This window comes from Urocampus carinirostris, chromosome 2, assembly GCF_059441175.1.
Source record: "Urocampus carinirostris isolate Australia breed hairy pipefish chromosome 2, RoL_Ucar_1.0, whole genome shotgun sequence".
NCBI classification, from domain to species: Eukaryota; Metazoa; Chordata; class Actinopteri; order Syngnathiformes; family Syngnathidae; genus Urocampus; species Urocampus carinirostris.
The window spans coordinates 48,542,686-48,566,245 of NC_142350.1; the positions used below are offsets into that span (position 1 = coordinate 48,542,686).

The 23,560-nt window shown below is 42.5% G+C and overlaps 1 protein-coding gene across 5 annotated transcripts in view; it reads left to right on the top strand.

Moving 5' to 3' along the window:
- The first annotated feature begins 14,465 nt into the window (after positions 1-14,465).
- Positions 14,466-23,560, top strand: part of fam131bb (family with sequence similarity 131 member Bb) — a 73,349-nt gene continuing 64,254 nt past the window's right edge. For all 5 annotated transcript variants that reach the window (XM_088326872.1, XM_088326874.1, XM_088326875.1 and 2 more), the window contains exon 1: positions 14,466-14,688. In XM_088326872.1, the coding sequence (XP_088182998.1) occupies positions 14,661-14,688 (28 nt within the window). In that variant the 5' untranslated portion in view covers positions 14,466-14,660. The remainder of the gene's footprint in view (positions 14,689-23,560) is intronic.

Here is a 23,560-nt window from a genome sequence, read left to right on the forward strand (position 1 = left end):
GATGTGTATGAAATGTCCAGTCATACCCCTCCTTCTCTCATACCCCCTTTCTTTCTGAATTCTTGCAGCATTCTTCATTCAATGACATCAACCTCGCTCCTCGCCTCTCCTTGTAAGGTCAGAAGTGGGGGAATGAATAGAGCGAGGAGGAGGGAGCGATATTAGAAATTAATTTGAAGTATCATGGTAGACAGAAAACGTCAACAACTGAATAACGTGCGTTCAAATAACTGGATTTTTGTATATGCTCTCAACAAATTATTTAAAGCTTTATTTACTTTGATGGTGTGGAGTATCATCACACCCTTTCACCTATCCACTTTATCGTGTTTATCTTTCTCCTCCTCTACCCACTTATTCAATAGATGAAAAGAAAATGATTGCTCTAGAAATTGGTAATGCCCTTTCTGCTTACCACGTCAAGCTGGTTGTAATCCAACATAAATTATAAATTTTACTCAACTCAAAACTGTACCTTTGGAACTTGTTACAATAAGGAAAAAAGTATGCTACAAATAATGTGCTTAGCACATTTATTCTTAACTTGTGTTCCCGAAACCACCTCTCACTCCTGCCTTTATGTGTTTCCTTGTCTTGCAGCGTACTATGTAGGAATTCACATACATATAATTGGTCTATTCTGTCCCACAATTGCTCCCAGTTGGTCAGTAATGCTGAGAAGGTGTGACTAGGGAGAACAGTTAGGGCACTCCTGACCTATCTTTGTGAAGCCCAAGGACACTTGTAGCCCTCACTACCCCCCCCCCCCCCCCACACACACACACGCTTTGCTTTGAATTTTGAAGCTTGGAAATCAAAGCAAAGGAATAGACTAGAGTAAGGAACAAAATGAAGGGAAGGGGGAGTATTTAGTTTGAGTTTAAATACATTATTTTCGACTACGTTGGTTTGTCGTCCAACTATATCAGAATAACATTTCCGCTTAATAAATTGTCTATGTCAATGAGTGCTCAAGGTTTTTTCAGTGGCATTTGGTTCATTTGGTGCATTCATTAGAGACTGAGAAAAAAAAAAAAAAATATATCATTATTTTAAAAAGCGTACTTATGGTAGCTGCGGTTGATGGTGGACGCATCAGGTTAGCACTGCTCGTTCTATGCGTTTATACTGTCATTGGCGTCGGTTGTAAGAGTATTGTTAATTATTAATTTTACAATTCTAACCATTTTAACATAGTTAGAAGTAAAGCAGCCGAGTCCTCCCATGGCCGGGCATTATACCGGCGGGCGGAGACGTAACTGCGTGAGATTCTTGCTCAAAGATGTTGTGGCAATTTCGGAGGGAATGTCAAGGACGGATTTTATTAACAAGTTTGTTGAAAAGATTCTGAAGTTTAAAAAGGAGGAGGTACATGCTGTCATAAAAATGACTTCTGGCAAAGGCTTTGATGTGAGTTTTGAAACGGCAGCTCTTTATCAAGAGTTTTGGAATCGCTTTGAGGGAGTGAGGTCCCAGTTTTCAGGATTTACAGTGGAGAAGCTGACTGATAATACTAACAAGATTGTCGTTGTTAGAATGTTTAGTGAAATGATCAGTGCTGATGACGTCTGTTATTGGTTGAGTAGATACTGCTCAGTAAAAGGCCAGGCTATGAAGGTGAGGTGTGAGAAAGGCTATTGGAATGGTGCCTGGAGGGTACCAGTCCAACTACGGCAAGATCCTCAGGGCTTTCAGGGAATGAAACAAATTCCGTCGACTATATTCCTGGGGGAAAACCGTGGCTTTATCCACTATCAAGGGCAACCGAAACTCTGTCGCAAATGTGGTGAGCATGGGCATCTGGCTGAGGTATGTGATCGAATTTTTTGTGGAAAGTGCAGAACAATTGGACATTCCTTTGAGGAATGTAGCAATAGCAGAAAATGCAATCTCTGTGGAGAAACGAATCACCTCTTTAGAAACTGCCCGAATTCGTTTGCTAACAAATTGAAAGCTAGGAAGGCAGTTAACAAAGACAACAAAGACAATGAAATGATGTCAGACAACATAGATAATGAAATGAATAAAAGCGTGTCGGTACGCTGTGAGGTGGCAGCCCCACCAACCGACTATCCTGCGGAGGGCTAACAACTCACCCAGGAGAAACACACTTTGTTACGAAACTGACCAGAGAAAGAAGCCGGACTGACCAACACGGTAACGGACCCCAGCCTGCCCCCGACCAACGAGTACGGATCGATCTTCGTCATAAGACCCGTGTCGCCACCTGGAATGTCCAGACACTCCTTCGCCTCGGAGCTGCCACCCTGCTGTCCCGAGAGCTCTGTCGCTATAACATCACCATGGCAGGGCTCTGTGAAGTACGATGGCAAGGCAATGGTGAAACAACAGCTGGCAACCATTGCTACATCTGGAGTGGCCCCGAGAGTCGGACCGGCCTTTACGGTGTGGCTCTTGCCATTCCAAAAGCCCTCCGGAGGTCCCTCATCAGCTGGACACCAATAAGCGACAGACTACTGTCTGCTCGATTCCTCCACCATCACGGCAAGATGACAGTGATCGTCGCCTACGCCCCCACCGATGTCGCTGATGAGGATGCGAAGGACACGTTCTTTGACCAACTCCACCAGGCTGTCAACCAAGCCCCACCACACGACGTCACCATCATCCTCACTGATGCCAACGCCACTCTATGTCGGTGATGGACCAGATCCACCTCCCATCCAAATTGGTAGCGACATTGTAGAGCCTGTCAAGAGCTTTGTATATCTGGGGTCCATGGTGACAGACAATGGGGACCTAAAACCAGAGATTCTCCGCAGAAGAGCCCTGGCAGCTTCTGCTCTGCAGTCTCTCTGAAAACCACTCTGGCGGCACCAGACCATCGCACGCAAGACGAAGCTCCGCATTTACAACCTCGCCGTACTCCCTATCCTGCTTTATGGCTCAGAAACATGGCCCCTGAACGACACCCTGGCCACAAGAATCGATGGTTTTGATAGCAAGGCTCTCAGAACCATCGAGAACATCAGGTGGCCCCAGCGAGTCTCCAATAAAGAGCTCAGAGCCCGCACGTGCCAGCCCCAAGCATCTTCCTTGGTCGCACAACGCCGCACCCGCTGGTTTGGCCATGTCCTTCGTCTACCACCAGACCATCCGACACGAGCCATTCTCCAGTTTGACCCAAAGGCCACAGGCTGGAGACGACCACGAGGGAAACCCCGCACTCGATGGCTCGACGTCGTTGCGGGCGACCTCCAACAACACGGAGTTGCCGTAGAGGATGCAGAACAGCTGGCACAAGACCGCCAGCATTGGAAAAACCTGGTTCATCTGGTCGGCTCAACGCACAGGGACGGGACCCCCCGACCTTCGCTGGAGCAATAAGTAAGTAAGTAAGTATTTTAAAAAGACAAAAACGAATGCTTTTTGTCGAAATTGTTCTGGCCCTAGTCATGTCGTGAGGTATTCCTCAAAATGAATTTTCAATGTGGCAAGAGGTGTCATGTTTTTTTGGTGGTCTTGTAAATAATTAAAGTTCATTTTAGAGATTATTTTAACCCAGAGTAAATAATCCTAATTTAAAAAAATTTACATAAAAACATGCTACATAAAATATATTGTTTGAGTATTAAATAGAACAGAATTATCTTTATTGTCATTGATTACAACATAGTGTACCTTGTTTCAGACAAGATTTGATGTGGCACCCCAGAATAAACATGTAACAAACACTCTCTGAGCCTGTGTGTCTTTGTTTTGAAGGACCTGTAGCATCTACCAGAGTGCAGCAGGCTCTCTTGTGGTAGCACAAGCCAGCTATATCCTACAAACTGGGTAGAGCAGCTGATTATTTTGTGGTCTGTGTTGATGAAAGATTGTCTGTTGCCTTGCACCTAGCACTTCACAATCTAATGCTGTTTACCAAATATTCAGCAAAATTAATCAATATTATTGAAATGAATTAAAAACCACACGATTGTTTTTCTAATATGTCAGCAATTTTCATGACTGACCCCATTTTCAACTCTGACCAAACCAATAAAACCTGATGAAAGTTGTGAAAAAACAGGAGGCATCCCTTTTAATTTGTAATGCATGCAAATATCAAGTCAGACACATGATTGCTAGTTTGAGGGAGTGGTCATCTCCGAAATTAGATACTGCTTATTGTCCCACAAGAAATGTTTCCAGTAGGTTTCCACTTCCACTGAGGCTGACAAATGTGTCAAATTGCCATAAAAGTTTCCTTCAAAATAAAAATCTGACTTTCTTTTTATTTTTCAACCAGCGGCAAGCATCTTTCTGGTGACTCAAGTTCTGAAAGTTTAGATCAAGTAGTTGTGAGGTCCAGCCCGTCTAGAGGTAAGAGGGGAGGGGGGAAGACACAGGAGGCAGCTACAATCAGAGCCAGACAGGCTGGAATGCCGCCAAACCTTGGAATGAACACCCCACCTCGCGACACCCACATCCTAACATTTGTCAGTTTGTCCTCTCCACCGCAGCACTTGTACTTCCCTTTCCCATCGTTCTTTCCTCTCCTTCCTTCTCATGGTCAACACTACCAGGTTCTATCTCAGTACCCTATTTCCACATTGACCAACAGAGTAGGGAACGTTTCACTTTGCTAGAAAATCTTTAAGAAATCTGCTCATTCCTTCATCAAAGAGAAATTCCGGGCATACTCCATACAGGATGAGGACCTGCCTACCTGAGAACATGGAAACATTTGTCCCCTGCCAAACTGGATTCAATTTAAATTCCACCACCAGACACCCCCCACCTCCTTACTGCACTTCCCGTTTCCACCAGCTGGTGTCAGAAAGGCTGCATAGTAGTGATCCAAACACATCTAGACAAAAAGGCCTCGAGGGAATCAGTCCCGGATCCATTCTCTGACAACAAGTACATCTAGATCAGTTGAAAATGAGATAAAAGATGGGAGTGAACCCAATGAGCTACTGACATGGCCAATACAGACCTTATGTTTGGCGATGAGGATCAAGCAAAGCAAAACAGACAAGATAAAGTGTACAGCGGTCGTCTAGATGAGGACTTTTGGAGCAGGAAGCAAGGGATGCGTAGTTGCAGGAGAAGGGAATGGAGAAGTGTAAATAATAGAGGTGAGTTGGGAACTCTGTGTAGGCAACTCTCGGGCTCAAATGGGCTAAAAAAAAAGTCGCCCAAAAATGAAGCAAAATTGGAGCATTAGAACCATGATGGTGGATGATTTAGTACGCCGGTGCAGTAAATAAAAATGTTCAAAAGAGGGTGTTGTCATGCATTATTATCCAAAGATCCCACAATCAAAGAAGTACTACACTCTAAAAATCAGGTTAAAAGACCCTCCCCAAACGTTGGCGGGTAAGCACACAAGGGGAAAAAAATACACAGAAAATAGTCAGTGTGAAGGTTAACACAAGAAAGTGTTACTTTTTTTTTTTTGCACTGAACAATATAGATTTTCATCATTATTGAGAGTTGTAATGTTAGAGCAACACAGGTTCAGTGCAAAAAAGTGGCAATTGGAAATGTGTTAAATTAAAACTAATGAGTGTGAAACTACATCAACACTTATTTGCGTAAACTCAAATCTGTAATGAGCATTTGTTAATTTAAAATAATATACAGTGTTAAGATGTGTACACTTGTTTAGAATCTCATGCTGAAACAAATATACTCAGTTAATAACCCAATGTGTCCTAAAACTCAAAAATGTTCTCACATCTGTGCTAAGACAAATAAAATTAGTGCTTTCATTAGGATTCCCGTGAGCTATCGAACATTTCTCGAGTCCATCATTTCTAGGCATTAGGGAAAAAAAGTGTAGGAAGGGTTAACTAAATTTCCCGGTGATGGATATCAGTGACGTGCAGTCATGGGATCATGTTCCTCACTTGTTAACGTGGAAATATAATATTAAATATGTTATAAATGATTATATTTATTCAGTGTTAAACTTCTTCCTCATTTAACTTCTCAAATGTTTCATTTTCTTTATCAAAACACTAAGTTTCACATTATATTATTAATATTATCAATACAATTAGTAGCTAAACATATTCCTGTTCTGAAAGTCTGCAGATGCAGAGTGAGGCACGCAATGCTCTTGGCCCGTGACAGAGGGCGATAGTGAGACCAATATTTCTATTTTGCCACACACCTCATCCCCAAACAATAATAATAATAATAATTTCCTTTGTATTGTCATTCTTTGTAACAATGTACACAGAACGAAATGTCGATACACCTGACCCGTTGTAGCGAGTCGATGCAGCCGCAGCCAGAGGGCACCGCCATTATACCAATTAGGTATGTCTCGGTCGAGGCGCGAACCAGCGACCTCCCAGTCTCAAAGCGGGCACACTACCATCTAGGCTACTGAAATTAATAATAGTATTAGCAAGCTAACAACAAGTCAAGCCATCCCGTATTTTTTATGTGCATATCCTTTTTTATAATGAAGACTTACTTATCTATTGATGCCTTTCTTCAAAAGGAGTAGCGCATAGACGTTAAGGTAACACACTAAAACATTAAAAAAAAATCTATTCTACAGTTCATATTTTGCGTTCTTGCTCTGCCAATCGAATGATGCGTGGTTTTCGGTTGGTTGGTTGGTTGGATCCCTTAACAACTAGGGTCGTATTGGTACCATTTTCTATGGTGTGTCCTGGGCAGGTGTAGCCTGGTGGTGCCCATCCCTTTTCTTGCCTAGGTTCATTTATTTGTACATCTGACTGTGCATTACCAGACACAAGCCTCACTACAGGTCACTGATGAAAAATGATTCATCTAACCTCAACCCTTCACCCACTTTATACACGCTTTCCTTAAAAAGGAAACAACCCATCCAACGTTGCACACTAATCCCCCTCTTTTCTCCACTTGCTTCTGCTCAAGCTCCAAAGATTCATCCTCCACTTGTGTTTTTCTCTCCAGAAGTGCAGCCCAATTTAAGGACCCCCTCCTTCATCTCATGCACAAGAGCACACACACTTACTGGCACTTAACTTTGTGGCTCCCCTTGGGGCAAATGTGTAACACGTGACTCTAATTAACACGTACTGTAACAGTTGGAGCAGGAGCGAGCGCAGATAAAAAATAAATTTGACATTTACGACACCGTTGTCGAAGACAAGGATTGTGTTTTAAGCAGCTATTTCAACGCCAACCTTTGAATGACCCAGATAACACACATTTACATTTATCTGGCTGCATATCTTCTGAGAAGTAAAAGTGTATTAAATGAGTCCACGCAGAAGCAGATGGCCAGATAGTGACGGGCACAAGAAAATAGATGATTAAAGGTATGAGTCATAAATCAGAAAAAGAGTACGTCTCATTTAAATTCAGTTCATCGTCATCGCCACGGTGACGCTGACAGTTACGAGATAAAAGTCATCTGAGTCACTTTTGTTTGGGAGTGTGTAAACGTGCATGAGAGTTGCGGGCAAACATGGCGGCTTGGTGGGAGGTCTCTCGCTCGCAATGTGTGCAAGTAGCCAATGCATCACTAGCAAGATTAGTGTTGAGAGTTTCTCCCTTCTCTGGCTGACCTTGTGTGGCATTGATGGTTCGTGACATAGATCATCACATTGTCACATAGGTGTGTTGCATGCATCGCTACGAGGACATGAGTGGGATGGAACTTGACCCTTTTATTTATTTTTTTGATACCACAGTGGAAGTGGAAACAGTGGAAGTAGTATTAGATTACAAGGTCAAACTGTTGTCATACCAAAACCATAACGGTGTAGGAAAGAGGTTTGAGCTGATTTAGTAAAGGGGAAAAAAATCAAGCAATTATGTTGTGTTAACATTAACTAATAGGACAAAGATGCACTAATGATATGCAGAGAATCTGTTAATGTTCACCTTTGTTGCAAAGTTAAACAAATACAAATTTTCTGCCTGTGATAACTTCCAAAGATGTTATATAGTTATCATATGACAATGGTAAATGGACTGCATTTATATAGCGCTTTCCCAGATACTGATGACCTCCAAAGCACTTTACAATACACTTCACACTTTACCTTCTCACACACACTCACACACAGATGGCGGAGTCAGCCACGCAAGGCACCTACTTGCATATCGGGGGCAGTAGGGGTTCAGTGTCTTGTCCAAGGACCACAGGAATTGGACCTGCGACCTCTTTCATCGCAAGACAACTGCTCTGACTTCTGAGCTACTGCCTCCATATATTTTCTCTTTTAGAAACATTTCCCATGCTTAAACGAAACTTGATTGTTATAATTACTGTTAAAGGAGGGCTCATTAGAAAAAGTATATTTCTGCCTTTTACCATTGCAGAGTAAATTGCTTTAAATGATCAATTTTCTGCGCCGCTTATCCTCACTGGGGTCGCGGGGGTGCTGGAGCCTATCCCAGCTATCTTCGGGCAGTGGGCAGGGGACACCCTGAACTGAAGTTATATTTATATATTCCGAACCTTATATGTTGGTTACCAATTCAGCCAGCATGTAGCGATCAGGGTTTCTCACCCGAATTAATTCGACATAGCCTCATATTGTCTCTAGCTGTTTTTATGAAGGAAGCAATACTCTAAACCTGTTCTAATTTTAGCTGAGAATAATCGATGTTTCAGTTCATTGATATGGACAATGATTGATCTGCCCAGAAGGAAAATAATAGACACACAAATAAATAATGCACGTGTTTGATACTAACAAACCACATTTATTTACATGACAAGGAAAATCAAATTACACAAAAGAATACTAGGACAGAGTTGACACAAGCCCTCACAGTCTTAGAAAATGAGAACGGACAGAAAAAAAAACCCACCTCAGAAAATTCTTTATCCCTTTTTGTCGCATCCTTCAGCCAAGGGATAGGGAAAATGAGAACCACATCTTAGTTTTGCCATGTTTCCTGGCCGAGGAGATGTGGAGGTGGCTGGTCGCCATTGTTCTCAGGTGGGCTTTATTTTTTGCATTTGTGATACCTCCAGTATCTAAACAATGCTTTCCATAAACAATATAAGAGCACTTTGCTCGCAAAATAACAATTTATTGTAAGAACACTGAATTTATGCATAAATGATGCATGAACTTTGCGAGAACTTTTCCCGATGTTTCCGGTGACGTGATCACAGGATTTTGGTCATGTCACGGTCGCCATGACGACCAGTATGCCACGCCCCCGAACTCAAGCTGAAGCAGATCAGCTGATTGCTGGTCTGCTATTTAAGGCTGGATTTTGGGTTTGGCGGGCGCTGGCTCATTACACATACCCCGGTCTGCTATGCCTTGTCCTGTTTTAGTTTTTAAAACATTTTCCGTCTGTTATGCCCTGTCCTGTTGAGTTCGTGCCGGAGGAACTCTGTACCGTTCTGTTCTGATTGTAAGAATGTTTTTGTTTGTCTTGTCCCTGACTTTTGGACAACTTTTATTTTGTTAAATAAAACTTTGGATCGTTACGCAATTGAGTTGTCCCTCCCTGCCTCCTGCCTCCGTTCTGGTCCGATCACTCCTTCGACCCCACCACGCCTCGTGACAGAATGAGCCAGCCAACATTTGAACTCGGCGAACGATCCCTGCGCGATTTGGGGAGAGCTGGAGGACGCCGTTTGGCAAGCAGAGGTAACCTTCCCTGCCCGTTCGAACCACGGCCCCGCCCGTCGTGGCCATTGCTGTGCCTCGAATGGGGTCCCGGGAAGAATTGACGCCTGCCTGTTCGACTCTCATGCCTGCCTGCCCGACTCCCGTGCCGATTGCCTGCTATTCTGTCTCCCCTGCGTGCCAGTCCGACTCCGCTGCCTGCCAGTCCGACTCCGCTGCCTGCCAGTCCGACTCCGCTGCCTGCCAGTCCGACTCCGCCGCCTGCCAGTCCGACTCCGCCGCCTGCCAGTCCGACTCCGCCGCCTGCCAGTCCGACTCCGCCGCCTGCCAGTCCGACTCCGCCGCCTGCCAGTCCGACTCCGCCGCCTGCCAGTCCGACTCCGCCGCCTGCCAGTCCGACTCCGCCGCCTGCCAGTCCGACTCCGCCGCCTGCCAGTCCGACTCCGTTTCCTGCCAGTCCGACTCCGCCGCCTGCCAGTCCGACTCCGCCGCCTGCCAGTCCGACTCCGCCGCCTGCCAGTCCGACTCCGCTGCCTGCCAGTCCGACTCCTCTGCTCCTGTTTTGCCGGTTCTGATTTTGTCTCTCATGTCTTGTCGGTTCTGATTTTGACTCTCTCATGTCTTGTCTGTTCTGATTCCGCCTGCCCTGCCTTGCCTGTTCTGATTCCGCCTGTCCTGTCTGAATCGCCACTTCTGAGTCTGCCTGTCCTGAGTGCGACTCTTCTGAATCGGTCTGTCCTGAGTGCGACTCTTCTGAATCGGTCTGTCCTGAGTGCGACTCTTCTGAATCGGCCTGTCCTGAGTGCGACTCTTCTGAATCGGCCTGTCCTGAGTGCGACTCTTCTGAATCGGCCTGTCCTGAGTGCGACTCTTCTGAATCGGCCTGTCCTGAGTGCGACTCTTCTGAATCGGCCTGTCCTGAGTGCGACTCTTCTGAATCGGCCTGTCCTGTTTATCTGTCCTGTTCTCGTCGGTTCTGCCTGTCTGTTATCCCCTGTCCAGTTTGCCCGCCGGACCCCCAACCCCTGCCGAGCGTCGATTCCGATCCGCCTGACGCAGATGGCGCCTGCCTCTCCCCGTTCCTGCGTGTTCGGAGGAGGGAGCGGGGTTGCCCCAATCGTGAGCGTCGAACCATTCCGGGGCGCGAGGTAGTATTTTTTTTTTTCTTTTTGGGACCTCGGGAGCTGTCCCTTAAAGGGGGGGCTCTGTCACGGTCGCCATGACGACCAGTATGCCACGCCCCCGAACTCAAGCTGAAGCAGATCAGCTGATTGCTGGTCTGCTATTTAAGGCTGGATTTTGGGTTTGGCGCGGGCGCTGGCTCATTACACATTCCCCGGTCTGCTATGCCTTGTCCTGTTTTAGTTTTTAAAACATTTTCCGTCTGTTATGCCCTGTCCTGTTGTGTTCGTGCCGGAGGAACTCTGTACCGTTCTGTTCTGATTGTAAGAATGTTTTTGTTTGTCTTGTCCCTGACTTTTGGACAACTTTTATTTTGTTAAATAAAACTTTGGATCGTTACGCAATTGAGTTCTCCCTCCCTGCCTCCTGCCTCCGTTCTGGTCCGATCACTCCTTCGACCCCACCACGCCTCGTGACAGGTCAATGCTTTGAAAAGTGTTTTTATACAAAGGGGAGACCATATAATGTGTTACGATCATATTAATGTCCACAAAATGCAGTGAGAAGCCTCAAATCGGAGAGAAACTATATATGTAGAGAAGTTTTTTTTAATCCCCCCTGTGTCATCTTAAAGACTGTTAAGGTTTCAAATTTGCTTGAGCAGTTTGCATGTTTTTTTCTGTCAAAACTCTAAAACTGTAGATTTCCAAATGTTGAGCCTTTACTGTGTGGTGACTGACACAGATTCTTGATCAGATGATATTGCAATCCAGAGCGAGAGATGAAATATGTTGGGTTGCCAGAGGTAATTTTGTATCAGGAGAGTATTGTTTTGAGTTGAGACTGACCTCTGCTGCAGCCAGGCCCGATCTTCCCTGCCGGGGCGTGCTACCAACTGTAAGATCTATCACGTCTATATATAAACCACAGCACAGGGATTGGCTGGATTATGTATGATTTATGTCGGGCAAGCTGCACACATCCACCGTAAAGCCTTTCTTTGTCCCGCCACATACCCACTAATGTATTTCATTTTTAATTGTCTGTCTTAGGAGGCTGTTACAAAAAGAATTTTGCAGGATTTTGGACTAAAAGTAATGTTTTGGACATATTTCTCAGGGTTTTAAACTTAATAAGGTTTAACTGAAAAAATATATACTCACATGATTTGAACCCCACTAAAAATATTTACATTAAAAACAAAAAGCCAAATTATCCACTATAGTTTTCACAAATGCGTCACTTTTAGTTGTACTGCCTTAGAGGCTATTGAGTTCACAGCCACGTTTATGCATACACAATACACATCAGACAATGATTTGTGTTTACATTCAAGCAATAATTTGGTTTGAAACGAAATATAAAATTTCTGGAGCAATCCGAATGAATTGTTTACATGCCCAAAGACAAAGGAATAACATTTCGAGGGTGAAGCTGGAGAAACGTCGTTTTGGAAATCTACGTCATTTCTGCACTTAACTTTTGACATTGAATACTAAAAGGAGGATTTCATTCATGTCAATTCACCACATTCAAACATTTACAAGATGCGCTCTTATGTGGAAAGCCAAAAATATAGACTTACACTATAAATGGATGAATAGAACATTGACGGGTAAGCTGGAGTTTCAGTGTGTAATTATGTCTACTACAAGTCTCAATGTACTTTGCAGAATAAAGATATCCCAAACAAGAGAAATTTCACTTGTGCACAACCAATCAATTTCGATTTGTTTACTCGTATGCGTATACATGCACGACTGATTGAAATATAAGAGTACTATCCCAACCATTGCAATCAGAATACTTGCTGTCGGACTAAAGCTTGAATTAGATTACTGTGAGCATTTACATGGTTTTATATAATTGGAATACTAGCAATATTACCTGTCCAATCGTACTATTTACTTCCTATAAACATAAAAATTTTTAATGCTTCACAAACATCACCCCCGTCTCCCCATTCCAACAAAAGTTATACTTTATTTGTTGATTGTTTTTGTTGTAAAGTAAACTAAATACATTTCCCTTAGTACTAAGGTTCCCTTCCAAGTAATTCTTATCAATCTTTTTTTCAATTACAGGGCTGATCAACCGGTACTTAAAATTGTCATCTCTAAAACTCTACACCTACTGGATTCCATGCCAGCTTTTTTCCCATCCTGTCCACCCTGGCGGACACAAGCACACAGTCTCCGCACCTGACTCACTTTCTCTCTCATGCTTTCCTCTCAGTCCTCTCCCCATCTGTCTGGCTCATGTTCGCCACTCTCATCACACTCACAATGTGAGTGACCACACACAATCACCCCCTCCTCCTCACACTTCTCCTTCTCACTGTCCATTCTGTGCTCATGTTATTCTCCACACTGCACAATACAAAAAATATATTGGTACTCCATTTCAGTTCCCACTTATTGTTAATGTTGACCATGTATGGTCGATTGACGCCCACGCAACATCCATTGCAGCCGGTTATTCTGGAAAGGGGATTACCTAATGGGCGTTCCCTTCTCAAGGTTTTGCATTTTTCTTCATGCTTTTTTTTTTCTCGGTTGTTTGTTTTTCCTTGCCTTCATGTAGGTTTGAGATCAGGGGATCTAACAACCTAAATGTGGGGCTATGCAGCCCTTCAAAACTCTCTGTGATTAATGGCTATACAAATAATGTGACATAAACTTAAAGTGGCAAAAAAAATAGTTTATTTGAGGTATACACCGTTTTATTTTAAGATATTTTATGGTATTTCTCTCATGAAATCAGTAAAATCATCATTGAAACACCAAAATTACCTTATCTAGCAGATGGTAGACCGTTTTGATAATTCTAAGAAGTATTTTTATATTTTAAAATATATTATTTTGAAAAGTATTACGACTGTCATGGGGATCTGGCTTTTTCCCGTTAGCCCTTTTTTATCTTTCATTTTTTTCTCAATTGTATTAAAAAGTTGTTAAACTTAAATTTATTATCACCTTGTGTTTGGATAAACTGAGTGAAAAATAACAATGATTTTTTTCTCTACAACAGTAAAAAAATAAGAAAACTAAATAGATAATGACCCACCCAAGCCTAGAAAAGGCATGTCTGCTTATTTTAAGTATATTTTGTTGTGTTAATTACAAAACAAGCTCTTAAATTGAGAAAAACAATCTGCCAATGGGGTAGGATTGTATTTTTTTTTGAAGTGCACACTTGTCACATTTGAGAAGGTGGGAAGACTGGGACAAAATGGGAATGAGACGAGAGAGGGAAGTTGTAGGTATCATGTGGGTGTCAGAGGAGAAGATTGGGGATAATACTCAGATTGTCGGGCAGATCAATATCGTGGACAAGGGAGGACAACCCTCTTCTGTTAAGGGTCTTAGAAATTCTAACGGTGTATTCATGAGGAGAGAGGGAAGCAGCTGCTGTGCATTGTCAGGCTGAGTGTGCACAAGAGGCAGAGTAAGAGAGGAACCCCTTCTCCCCATTTTACTCAATAATATTACAGCAGTGTAGCGATATCCACAACAATGGCAGCCGGCCACTTTGGGCATTGTGCAATTGATCCCCCCTCGTGGCAACCTAACACGGACGTACCCAGTCGATGTAATTGTTGTTTTTCTTTACACACACAAACCCCAAACGGCATATTTCAGCCAAAGAATACATTTGCATTGAAACTTGCAGGCTGTATTGACATTGCTAAAGCCGCCACGCTTCTTTATTTAGTCGTCTATCGCTTCCAGGCATACTGACTTACTAACCGGATCCAAGACACTGCACCGGAGAGAGCGACGGATGGAGAGAGAGAGAGAGAGAAAACAGAGAGAGAGAGGTAGGACGGACCAGTGGCCGGGCAAGCGCAGGAGAGAAGAGAAAGCACTGGAGAAGAGGAGGAAAAAATCCTAGTGAAGAGGAAGAGAGTCGCAGGAGGAAGAGGGAGCATGCACGGCGTCTGGCTAACTCTTCCATGCTTGTATCCAGGGCCTTTGTGAATACACCATGGGATGCATCGGCTCCAGGAGACTGAGTAAGCGCCACTTCTCTTGCTCGCTCATTGCGGAAAAAAGTAGGGGGGGCAGAGGGATGGGGGGTTGGGACGAGGAGGAAGGGGAATGAAGGGTGTCCTGCAGAAGTGATGGTTTGTGTTGTAGAGAAGGACAAGACATGCTTTGTGTGATGTTGTTCTTCTTGCTTTTAAGAAAGCTGGGGATGTGTGGTCACCGAGACTCTTCCATAGTGTGCAGGCAAGATGTCACAGAGGATACGTGTTAAGATGTGTGCGTGCACCCCCCAACTCCCCTCCCAACCACCACCTCTCGGCACCCATCCTCCCATCGCTTGATTTATGATGCTGTTTGGCAGTATGTATATGTGCAGGAGTAGGAGGCAGAGCAGGATGGAGAAGGCAGGCAGAGGCGGAAGCTTATTTATAGGGCGGCATGGCTTGGAGGGTGGAAGATGGGGAGGAGGCGGCAGGGTTGGAAAAGTGATAATGCAATTGTCCTAAGCGCTGCACAGTCTGTTGTTATTTGCGCCAATTAGAGGGATCATCAGACAAGGGGAATTTGGAGGGAAGGGGTAGATGTGGATGGGGACGGATGGACGGCTTCAGGTGAGAGTCCTCCGGAGTCCAGGGGTGGTCTGGTCTTTATCGGGAAGAACAAATCACACTCGCAGGCAAAAAATAAACACACTTCCTCGGCGGTTAAATATTCATGAGCCACTTAGCGCTAGGAGCTCCTCAACTTATTTACGGTAAAGGAGCAATGTCACCATAAATGTGGCCCAGCCCCTACAGGGTCATGCACGTCCCGAGCAGGTAAAAGGACTCGCCCTGTCTCACCGAGCTTTTATTTTCCATCTCGAGGTAAATTCTTGATGAGGGGTGCTCTAAATATACCCAACTGGAGCACATCTGAAAAGAAAAAAGCAGAGCGGCCAGAAGGCAGCTTCAAACTCGATGCAGTTCGATTTAAGCGTTCGGCAGGTTGTGAAGCTGAGGAAGCGCACAAGGTCGGGGTCGAGATGAGAGACAAGCTTGTCCATTTGTTGAAAAAAATAATGGAATTGCAATGAGCTGGTGGGGACGGGAAGGGGGATGATTTTCACAATCTCGTTTGGAATTTGAATGATCAGAACAGGCCGAATAAAATGACGGAGCAGTCAATTTCAATGCCACAATTTAAATGGCAGCAAATGGTAATGGAAAAAATACAGGGAAAAAAAAACAGAGCCTTCACAGTCGGTGAATGAACTACCCGTGTTAAGGGACGGGGTCAAACTGTAATTTAAATCAATTGTCTGTCCGTAGAACAAATTTTGTATTTGGACGAACTTTTGCCACCAAGGAAGCTTCCATAACCTTAGCGGCAGTCTTTGAACGTGACATGGCATGCCTAGGGGATTACTGCTTGCATCGTAGAATCGTATCACAATCCTACATCGCGTTACGTTTATCTGCTGTTCTCTGATGGGCATCACACTTTATTCAGTACTGCGCGTAAGGAGCCTTTTACCTTAGTTTTTCACTTTCATAAAATGTTTTAGTTCTTTAATTCAGGCTTAAAATATCAATTTGCAATAAAACAATATATTGCAAAAATTGGTGGTTTAAAACTAAAAAAAGCTTAACATTGACTACATTTACATGCAGGCAATAATCCAATTGGAAACTGAATAATGGATTTTTGAAGAAATCTGAACGACTGCTTTACATGCCTAGAGACAAGCGAATTACAAAGTATACATGGCTTTTGCAAGAATTCCAATTACAAAGGTGAGAGGAATTGACATCATTATGTAAATAGACATAACTTCCTCATTTCACTTCTAGAATAATTTCATTCATGGCATTCACAAAATTCAAAAAAAGTAACATGCTTGTTTCCTCTGTTCCCTAAAAGGGAGTATCATGTGTCTACACAATGTGCTTGTATTCCGCTAACCAAAAGAAACGTACACTGTATATTGATGGATGATCAAAACCCTGAAATGTATAACTGCACGTACGTTTCTCAGTATTGCTTTGAAGTCTTACATATCACTGAATGTACAAAAATGGACATTGCTACCAAAGGAATGCAACATCGCCATGAACCAAGGATCCACCGCAATTCTTTTTTTACGTTTTCATGTTTCAAGCAAGCCTGTTTGCTTTCATTGATCCATGACTAAACCCATAGAGACCAAGCAAGGTGGACAATAGCATCTCCAGCGGCTTGTGTCCGCACCTGACAGCGACGCTGATGTAACCCTCAATCCAGAATTGTTGGCGGGCAGGCTAATGTGGAGGCATGCTTGTGTTTATCCTGGGTGAGAATAGCTTTAGTGTGCACTATTGATCGGGCTTCTCCGCTGCAGTCCGAGCTGCCAGGCCAAGATCAACAGGAGGGAAGCGACAGGCTGCCCGATCGGCCCTGGCTTTTGTCTGTGTGGCTTCTGGTAACTCGGTCATTAATCGGGCTGTGTTCCATAACCATTCCCTTGCATCAGTGATGGCAATTGCTTCCTAAAATCAGACCATTGTCTAATACGACTGAGTCGGGAAGCATGTGTGTTCTGTTGGCTTTGAAAAGTAGGATTGTAGTTATTTTCAAAATAATACACTGGATTGGATTTGCGGTGGAAGTAGTAGTAGATTTCTGCATGTCTGCTATTAAATTGCTGTCTCAATAGCAGTCTCTTCTTTTTTCGTTTTAACATAGGACAGGTAGAACCTTACCAGCTAAATAAAGCAATTGTAGTTTAATTCTAGCGATGCACAATACTGATATGCCAATAACCAACTACTTTTCATATATAAAGATTTAAAGTTTAAGTTAACTTAAAATTATGAAAAAATGGTTATTAAAAGAGAATAGCTTTGTCTTAGAAATTTAGCTTAATGCTAACACAACGCAAGTGGTAATTGACGTGCTATAGTTAGCATCCATATTCAGTGTGCATGTTTTACAAGTGTATTCAGGGATAAATAGTGTAATGAAACAAATAGATAGACAATGAAGACGCTCACGGTTGTACAGTATCTATTTTTCCTCTCTAGAAAAAAAACAAGGAATATAGCGGGTTTTATTAATGAAACCTATGTTCGTTTTCCCGTCATTGTGATCATACCATGCTAACTCCAATGGTCTACAATGGAGGTTGGAGAATGGCATTAAAATAAAAAGGATTGTTATTTGGGATGCACAGTAACTGTTTTTTCATACTGATGCCTGCTTCTGTAGACTGATAACTTCTAACTTTTCTTTCTTTACCTGCATGCTGGTTTTAGAAATAGAAAGAAACAATTGCAAAATCAAATTATTTTTATGTTTCTTCATGTGTGCATACAATTACAATAACATTAGTCAAGTCAAGTCATTTTTATTTGTATAGCCCTTAATCACAAATAGTCTCAAAGGGCTTCACAAGTTATTACATATAAGAAGTTTAGGTTATTCATATGCTATAGAGTAGAAGTGAGTTTTAAGCTTGGACTTAAACATGTCCACTGAGGCATCAGATCGGATCTCAGGGGGAAGAGCATTCCACAACACCGGTGCCCGGATGGAGAACGCTTTCGAACCAGCGGAACACTTCTTGGCTCTTGGGATCACCAGGAGACCGGCGCTCTCAGAACGAAGGCTTCGGGCCGGGACATAGGGGGAAATCAGATCTGAAAGATATGAGGGGGAAAGTCCATGTATGATTTTGTATAGTAATAGGAGAACCTTAAAATCGCATCTTAGGCTAACAGGGAGCCAATGCAGGTTAGTCAAAATTGGGGTGATGTGATCGTACTTTTTTGTCCTAGTTAAAAGCCTCGCTGCAGCATTTTGTACCAGCTGAAGACTCTTGAGTCTGGTCATCGGAAGACCGGAAAGTAGTGCATTACAGTAATCGAGACGGGAGGTAACAAACGCGTGAATTATGATTTCCGCATCCGACTGAGAAAGTATAGGACGAATTTTAGCAATGTTACGAAGATGGAAGAAAGCGGTTCTAGTAATTTTCTTCACATGTGTTTGAAAGGACAGAACGGGGTCAAATATGACACCTAAATTTTTAAGTGAGTCGCTCTGTGTGATGTGGCAATTGTCGATGTTCACAGCAGTTTTAGAGAATAAGTCACGGGACTTAGATGGACCAATAACTAACAGTAATAGCTTACTGATTATACAACATCAGTAAGCATGTCTCCAATACTTACTTTGTCAGTGATAAGTATAATGACAAGAAATTGTTATGAGCACCATAACACTTACAAAGACGTTGGAGAAAGTGTGTATGATTGCAGCTGTTTTCATTTCGTGAAAGTATGGCACTTCTCCTTGTTGAACCAGTGAGTCAAATTAATGTCATACGTGCCTTGGCTAAGAACAAAGTACATCAGACAAATGTAATGTCTGGCCAATTATGGCTGTAGAGCTCAAACACATGTGGGAAAAAACATTCTATAAATCAAACAAAACTATTTGGTAAAGTTCACAATATCTGTGTATCTGTGCATTATTTGCCCTCATTTAGGTTTTAGATCAGGTGATGGTGTCATAATAGTCAGTGGTTTGCAATAATCTGTGGTCTGTGCAGCCCTTTAAGACTCTTTGTGATTAGGGGCTATACAAATAAACATGACTTGACCTGACTTAAAGTTCCGAAGCCTGTACAATCCTACAGCCTGTACACAGCCTAAGCGATGCGACTGATTATGGCCAAGCTCTCCAGTGCCTCACGTTTATTATGAAGATGTACAGAGGAGAGACAACCAAGTTGTGCTACTACCTCTATAGCAAATCAAAATATATTTTAATGAGGAGCATAAATGCTGCTTGAACATTATAGCGTGGTATCAAGAGACAAATTATCAGGACCTTTTTTTTCTATCAGGCTTAAAACTGCGATGTCATATTTAGCCGTTATCTGTGTCTCTTTTATGGTCTTCTGTCAAATAGAGCCTATTGCAGCAGAATGGTGAAAGGCAGACTCCCAATCTGCCAGTCAATCGCAGGGCACATAATGAGCCAGACAAGCATTCACACTCGCATTCATACTGTCAGTGAGTGGCAACTGAAATGCTGCCAACACGGAAGTCTTCCAGTCATTCGTTTCCGATAGCGTTTGTCTGCATTCGGGTCGCTGGCAGGGGAGGTTAAACCAAATTGATTACAAGACACTCCTAAAGCACGTACAAGTATAGACCACGGAGAAGCAAGTCAAATGTTGGAGCGGTCTGTAGTCTCAATCAGCACTACATACGAGGAAGAGAAGGGGTATACGATATGTCGCTGCCACGTGAAAAAAACATCTCCAAAATTTCACTGATCATCTAATTCAGGGGTCACTAACCTTTTTGAAGTTAAGTGCTATTATTTTGTTACTGATTAGAACAAAGAGCTACCAGCGTGATATGCATCCCTAAATAACAACATAAAACGTTAGTACTATGTCGTTACTATGATACTATTATGTTATTACCAGGCTTTAATCATTAAAAGTAGGGTTAAAATAGGCTCAGGCAACCACTAAAAAATTGCCTAGTATAAGGTAACTGAATTATTTTCAAATATCTTTTAGGCTAATTTTAAAAATTATTTTGGAAGAATTGATTTGTGTTTAATGCACTTATCATGACAATGATTTCTCATGCCAGTTAGAAATCAAGCTTCCTAGAAAATGCCAATGACCCATCAGCAGTGATTTCAGAACTGGTTCGTGGTCTACTTGGTTGATCTTTGGGAGATACCTGGTGCCCATGAGTACCACATTGGTGACCCCGGATCGAAATAGTCTCTTAATAGTTTGTTAAAGGGGTATTTAAAGTGTAATCATTTTCAAAATATTAAATGTATCATTTTTTTTTATCATGTAAAAAAGTATATATCTGCTCCAATACTTAACACATGCTTTGGCTACAAAAAAATATATCACTGATTATCAAGTGGAATTCTTTGTGTTTTTTAATTATTATTTTTTTCAACCTCCTGAAAAACAAAACGTATTTTGGAGATTGGAGTTTTTCTTCACATAACAGCGACTGTATGCACCTTTGAACTAAATAATGACAAAAGGTAATTTTTTGCTTGCGTGGGTTTCCTCCGGGCACTCCGGTTTCCTCCCACATTCCAAAGACATGCATTTCAGGTGGATTGGCCGGCCAAAATTGTCCCTAGGTGTGAATGAGCGAGTGACCTGTCTGTCCCTGTGTGCCCTGCGATTGGCTGGCAACCAGTTCAGGGTGTCCCCTGCCCACTGCCCGATGATTTCTGGGATGGCCTCCAGCAACCCTGCGACCCTACTGAGGATAAGCGGTGCAGATAATGGATGGATGGATAGATGTATAATATAGTGAACAGCCGCTTCTGAATGTGATTCCTTAAAAGGAATTTGCTAAATAAACGGCGGAAACCCCAAAACCACAAGCTGTCTACTTAAACAGCCCCATTACAAAAAATTAAACAACCCAAATAAATAGTAATAAACAGAGTAGGAAAAATACAGCATACAAAAATGAAGAAAGAAAAACATTTATTCTTTGTGACTTTCATATTAATAAAAATATTAATCTTCAAAATAAGCAGTATATTCTGTGTGCCCCCAACCACCTTAGACGGATAATATACTTAAACACCAAATTACACTGTTTGTTGAATATGAAATACAGTAATCAGAGAAATTAACCTGTATCTGAGCGCTTTTCTCCGTGCCACCAGTTGCAGGGGGTCAGAAACCCTAAACTACTTTTTTTGTTTCTATATAGCGTAAAGTGATATCAATTTAAAAAACACCATTGTAATGCTGTGTTGTCACTACGTTATTACCAGTTTGTAATCAGAAGTAGTTCTAAAATAGCATCAATCAATCACTAAAACATCATGACAGCTTTAGAAAAGTCATAGAAAATCACAATGGCCCTGGTGCCCGTGGCCACAACTTTCGTGACCCCTGTCCTAAATACTCCCGTAACACCTATTACTGCTTACCTGCTTTCTAGAGTTGTGATATCTACAAGCTAAGCCCTTTGTGATGTCATTTTCAGACAACAAAATGGAAGCCTCCTGAGAATGACCCAGAGATGTGTTTGTTTAATTCAGATTCTATACACATAGTTCCCTGAACACTACAATCTCATTTGTAAACTTCTTAACTGGCATTGAGGAGGCACGAAAGCTCCTGGAGGAAAAACAACATCCTCCTAAATCCGCTAATGACCTTCTCCCACTTGACCTTTCAGTCAGAGCATCCTGACCAACCGCGTTTCGGTGTGGTCTTCCCACAACACTGCAAATAACGAAAGCGGTTTGAGAGAGCGGCGGTCAAGAGAGCGCAGACGGTCATTTCCCTCCACTCCCCTTCCACCGTGAAGGACATCTTCACGTCTCGTTACCGAGGAAGAGCTGAAGCAATCACAAATGACAACATCCACCCTGCCCGCTTCCTCTTTGACCTGCTGCTTCTGGCAGGCGCTGCTGGGTCTATCAGGACCACAGCAAACAGACTCAGACAGCGTCTTCCCACATGCTATCGCTGCACTCAAATCACAAGAAAGCCGAGGAGTGTTTTTATAGTGCCTGCAAATGTCATTTTGTGATTTTGTTTTTGTAATCTACACCAGGGATGTCCACACTTTTCAGGAAGCGGGCCAGATTTGGTTAGCTGAAAATGTGTGCGGGTCAACTATTCAGCCTGGCATTCTTTGAGCAGTCTTTAAAAAAAAAAAAAAATCACCCTCTGTGAAAGGTTTGCAGTGCTTGGCGATCAGTTTCTGGACCTCGTAGCTCCCCGTTGTTGCATTTTCATTTGACTCGAAGGGTCCCGTTAAAAAGCGCCGTTAAAACAGCATCCAGTTGCTTCACCTTTTCACAGCGTTTGTTTCTAGTAAGCTTTTTTTAGTCAGCATGTTTCGTTAGGCTGTGCCTCGATAAGGAAAACAGCCACAGTCTCTCGGCAAATTAGGCAGACCCAGATGTTTCAGATTTTGGTGAAATGGGGGTGGGCTCGATTTCTCACAGAAAGCCAAGAGTAAGGTGGCCAATGGGCTACTGCCATCATCTAGTGAAATGGTGAATTTTGTTATATTTTTTGGTATAAATTTATTTTATTCAGCGGTCAACATTACTGGCGGGCCACATATTATTAATTTTATGACAGAGGACGCGGGCAAGTAAAAATTTGATCATGGGTCGTAAATGGCCCCCGGGCCGGACTTTTGACATGCCTTATCTATACTATTAGTCATCCACACCAGTGGTCCCCAAACTTTTCTCCACCATGGACTAGTTTGTTTGACAATATATTCACGGCCCAGGCCAAGGTCAGCATTAAACATGCTTGTACTTTTTTAACGACCCTTTAAATGCAAGGAATATCCCAACTGGGATCAGAAATCAGATTTTTCGAACAATCCAAATGAATTTTTTATATTTCTGAAGGAAAATGAATAACCCAACCCCATAATGTATTTTTTATGCAGCCGTTTGTGGATTAAATACACTGTTTATCCACTATTCATGCACTTTTCTATGACTATTGATACAAAAATCACTAATAAATGAATACTATTGGTATACTGAAAACTAAACGTTAAAAAAAGTGATTAAAATTAAGTTCAAACAAAAGTAGAAACGAATACAAAATTCTAAACCATTACAACCCTGGTACATGCTTAATTGCTTTTTCTTAAAATGATTGACCAAAATATGTGCTGAAATTGTAATTGTTCGACAAAAAGAAAAATTGTCAATTTTGGAGGTCTTGTAGAATTAGTAGTTGAATATTTCATTCTTAAAGCATAAATAATTAGTAGTGTCTCTGTTCTATTCCTTTAAAGGCATAATTTCACATAAGTTATTCCTTCTATGATACATTTGTAGAATAGATAACATAATCAATATGACATTGGTTGTTTTGCCTGTTGATCA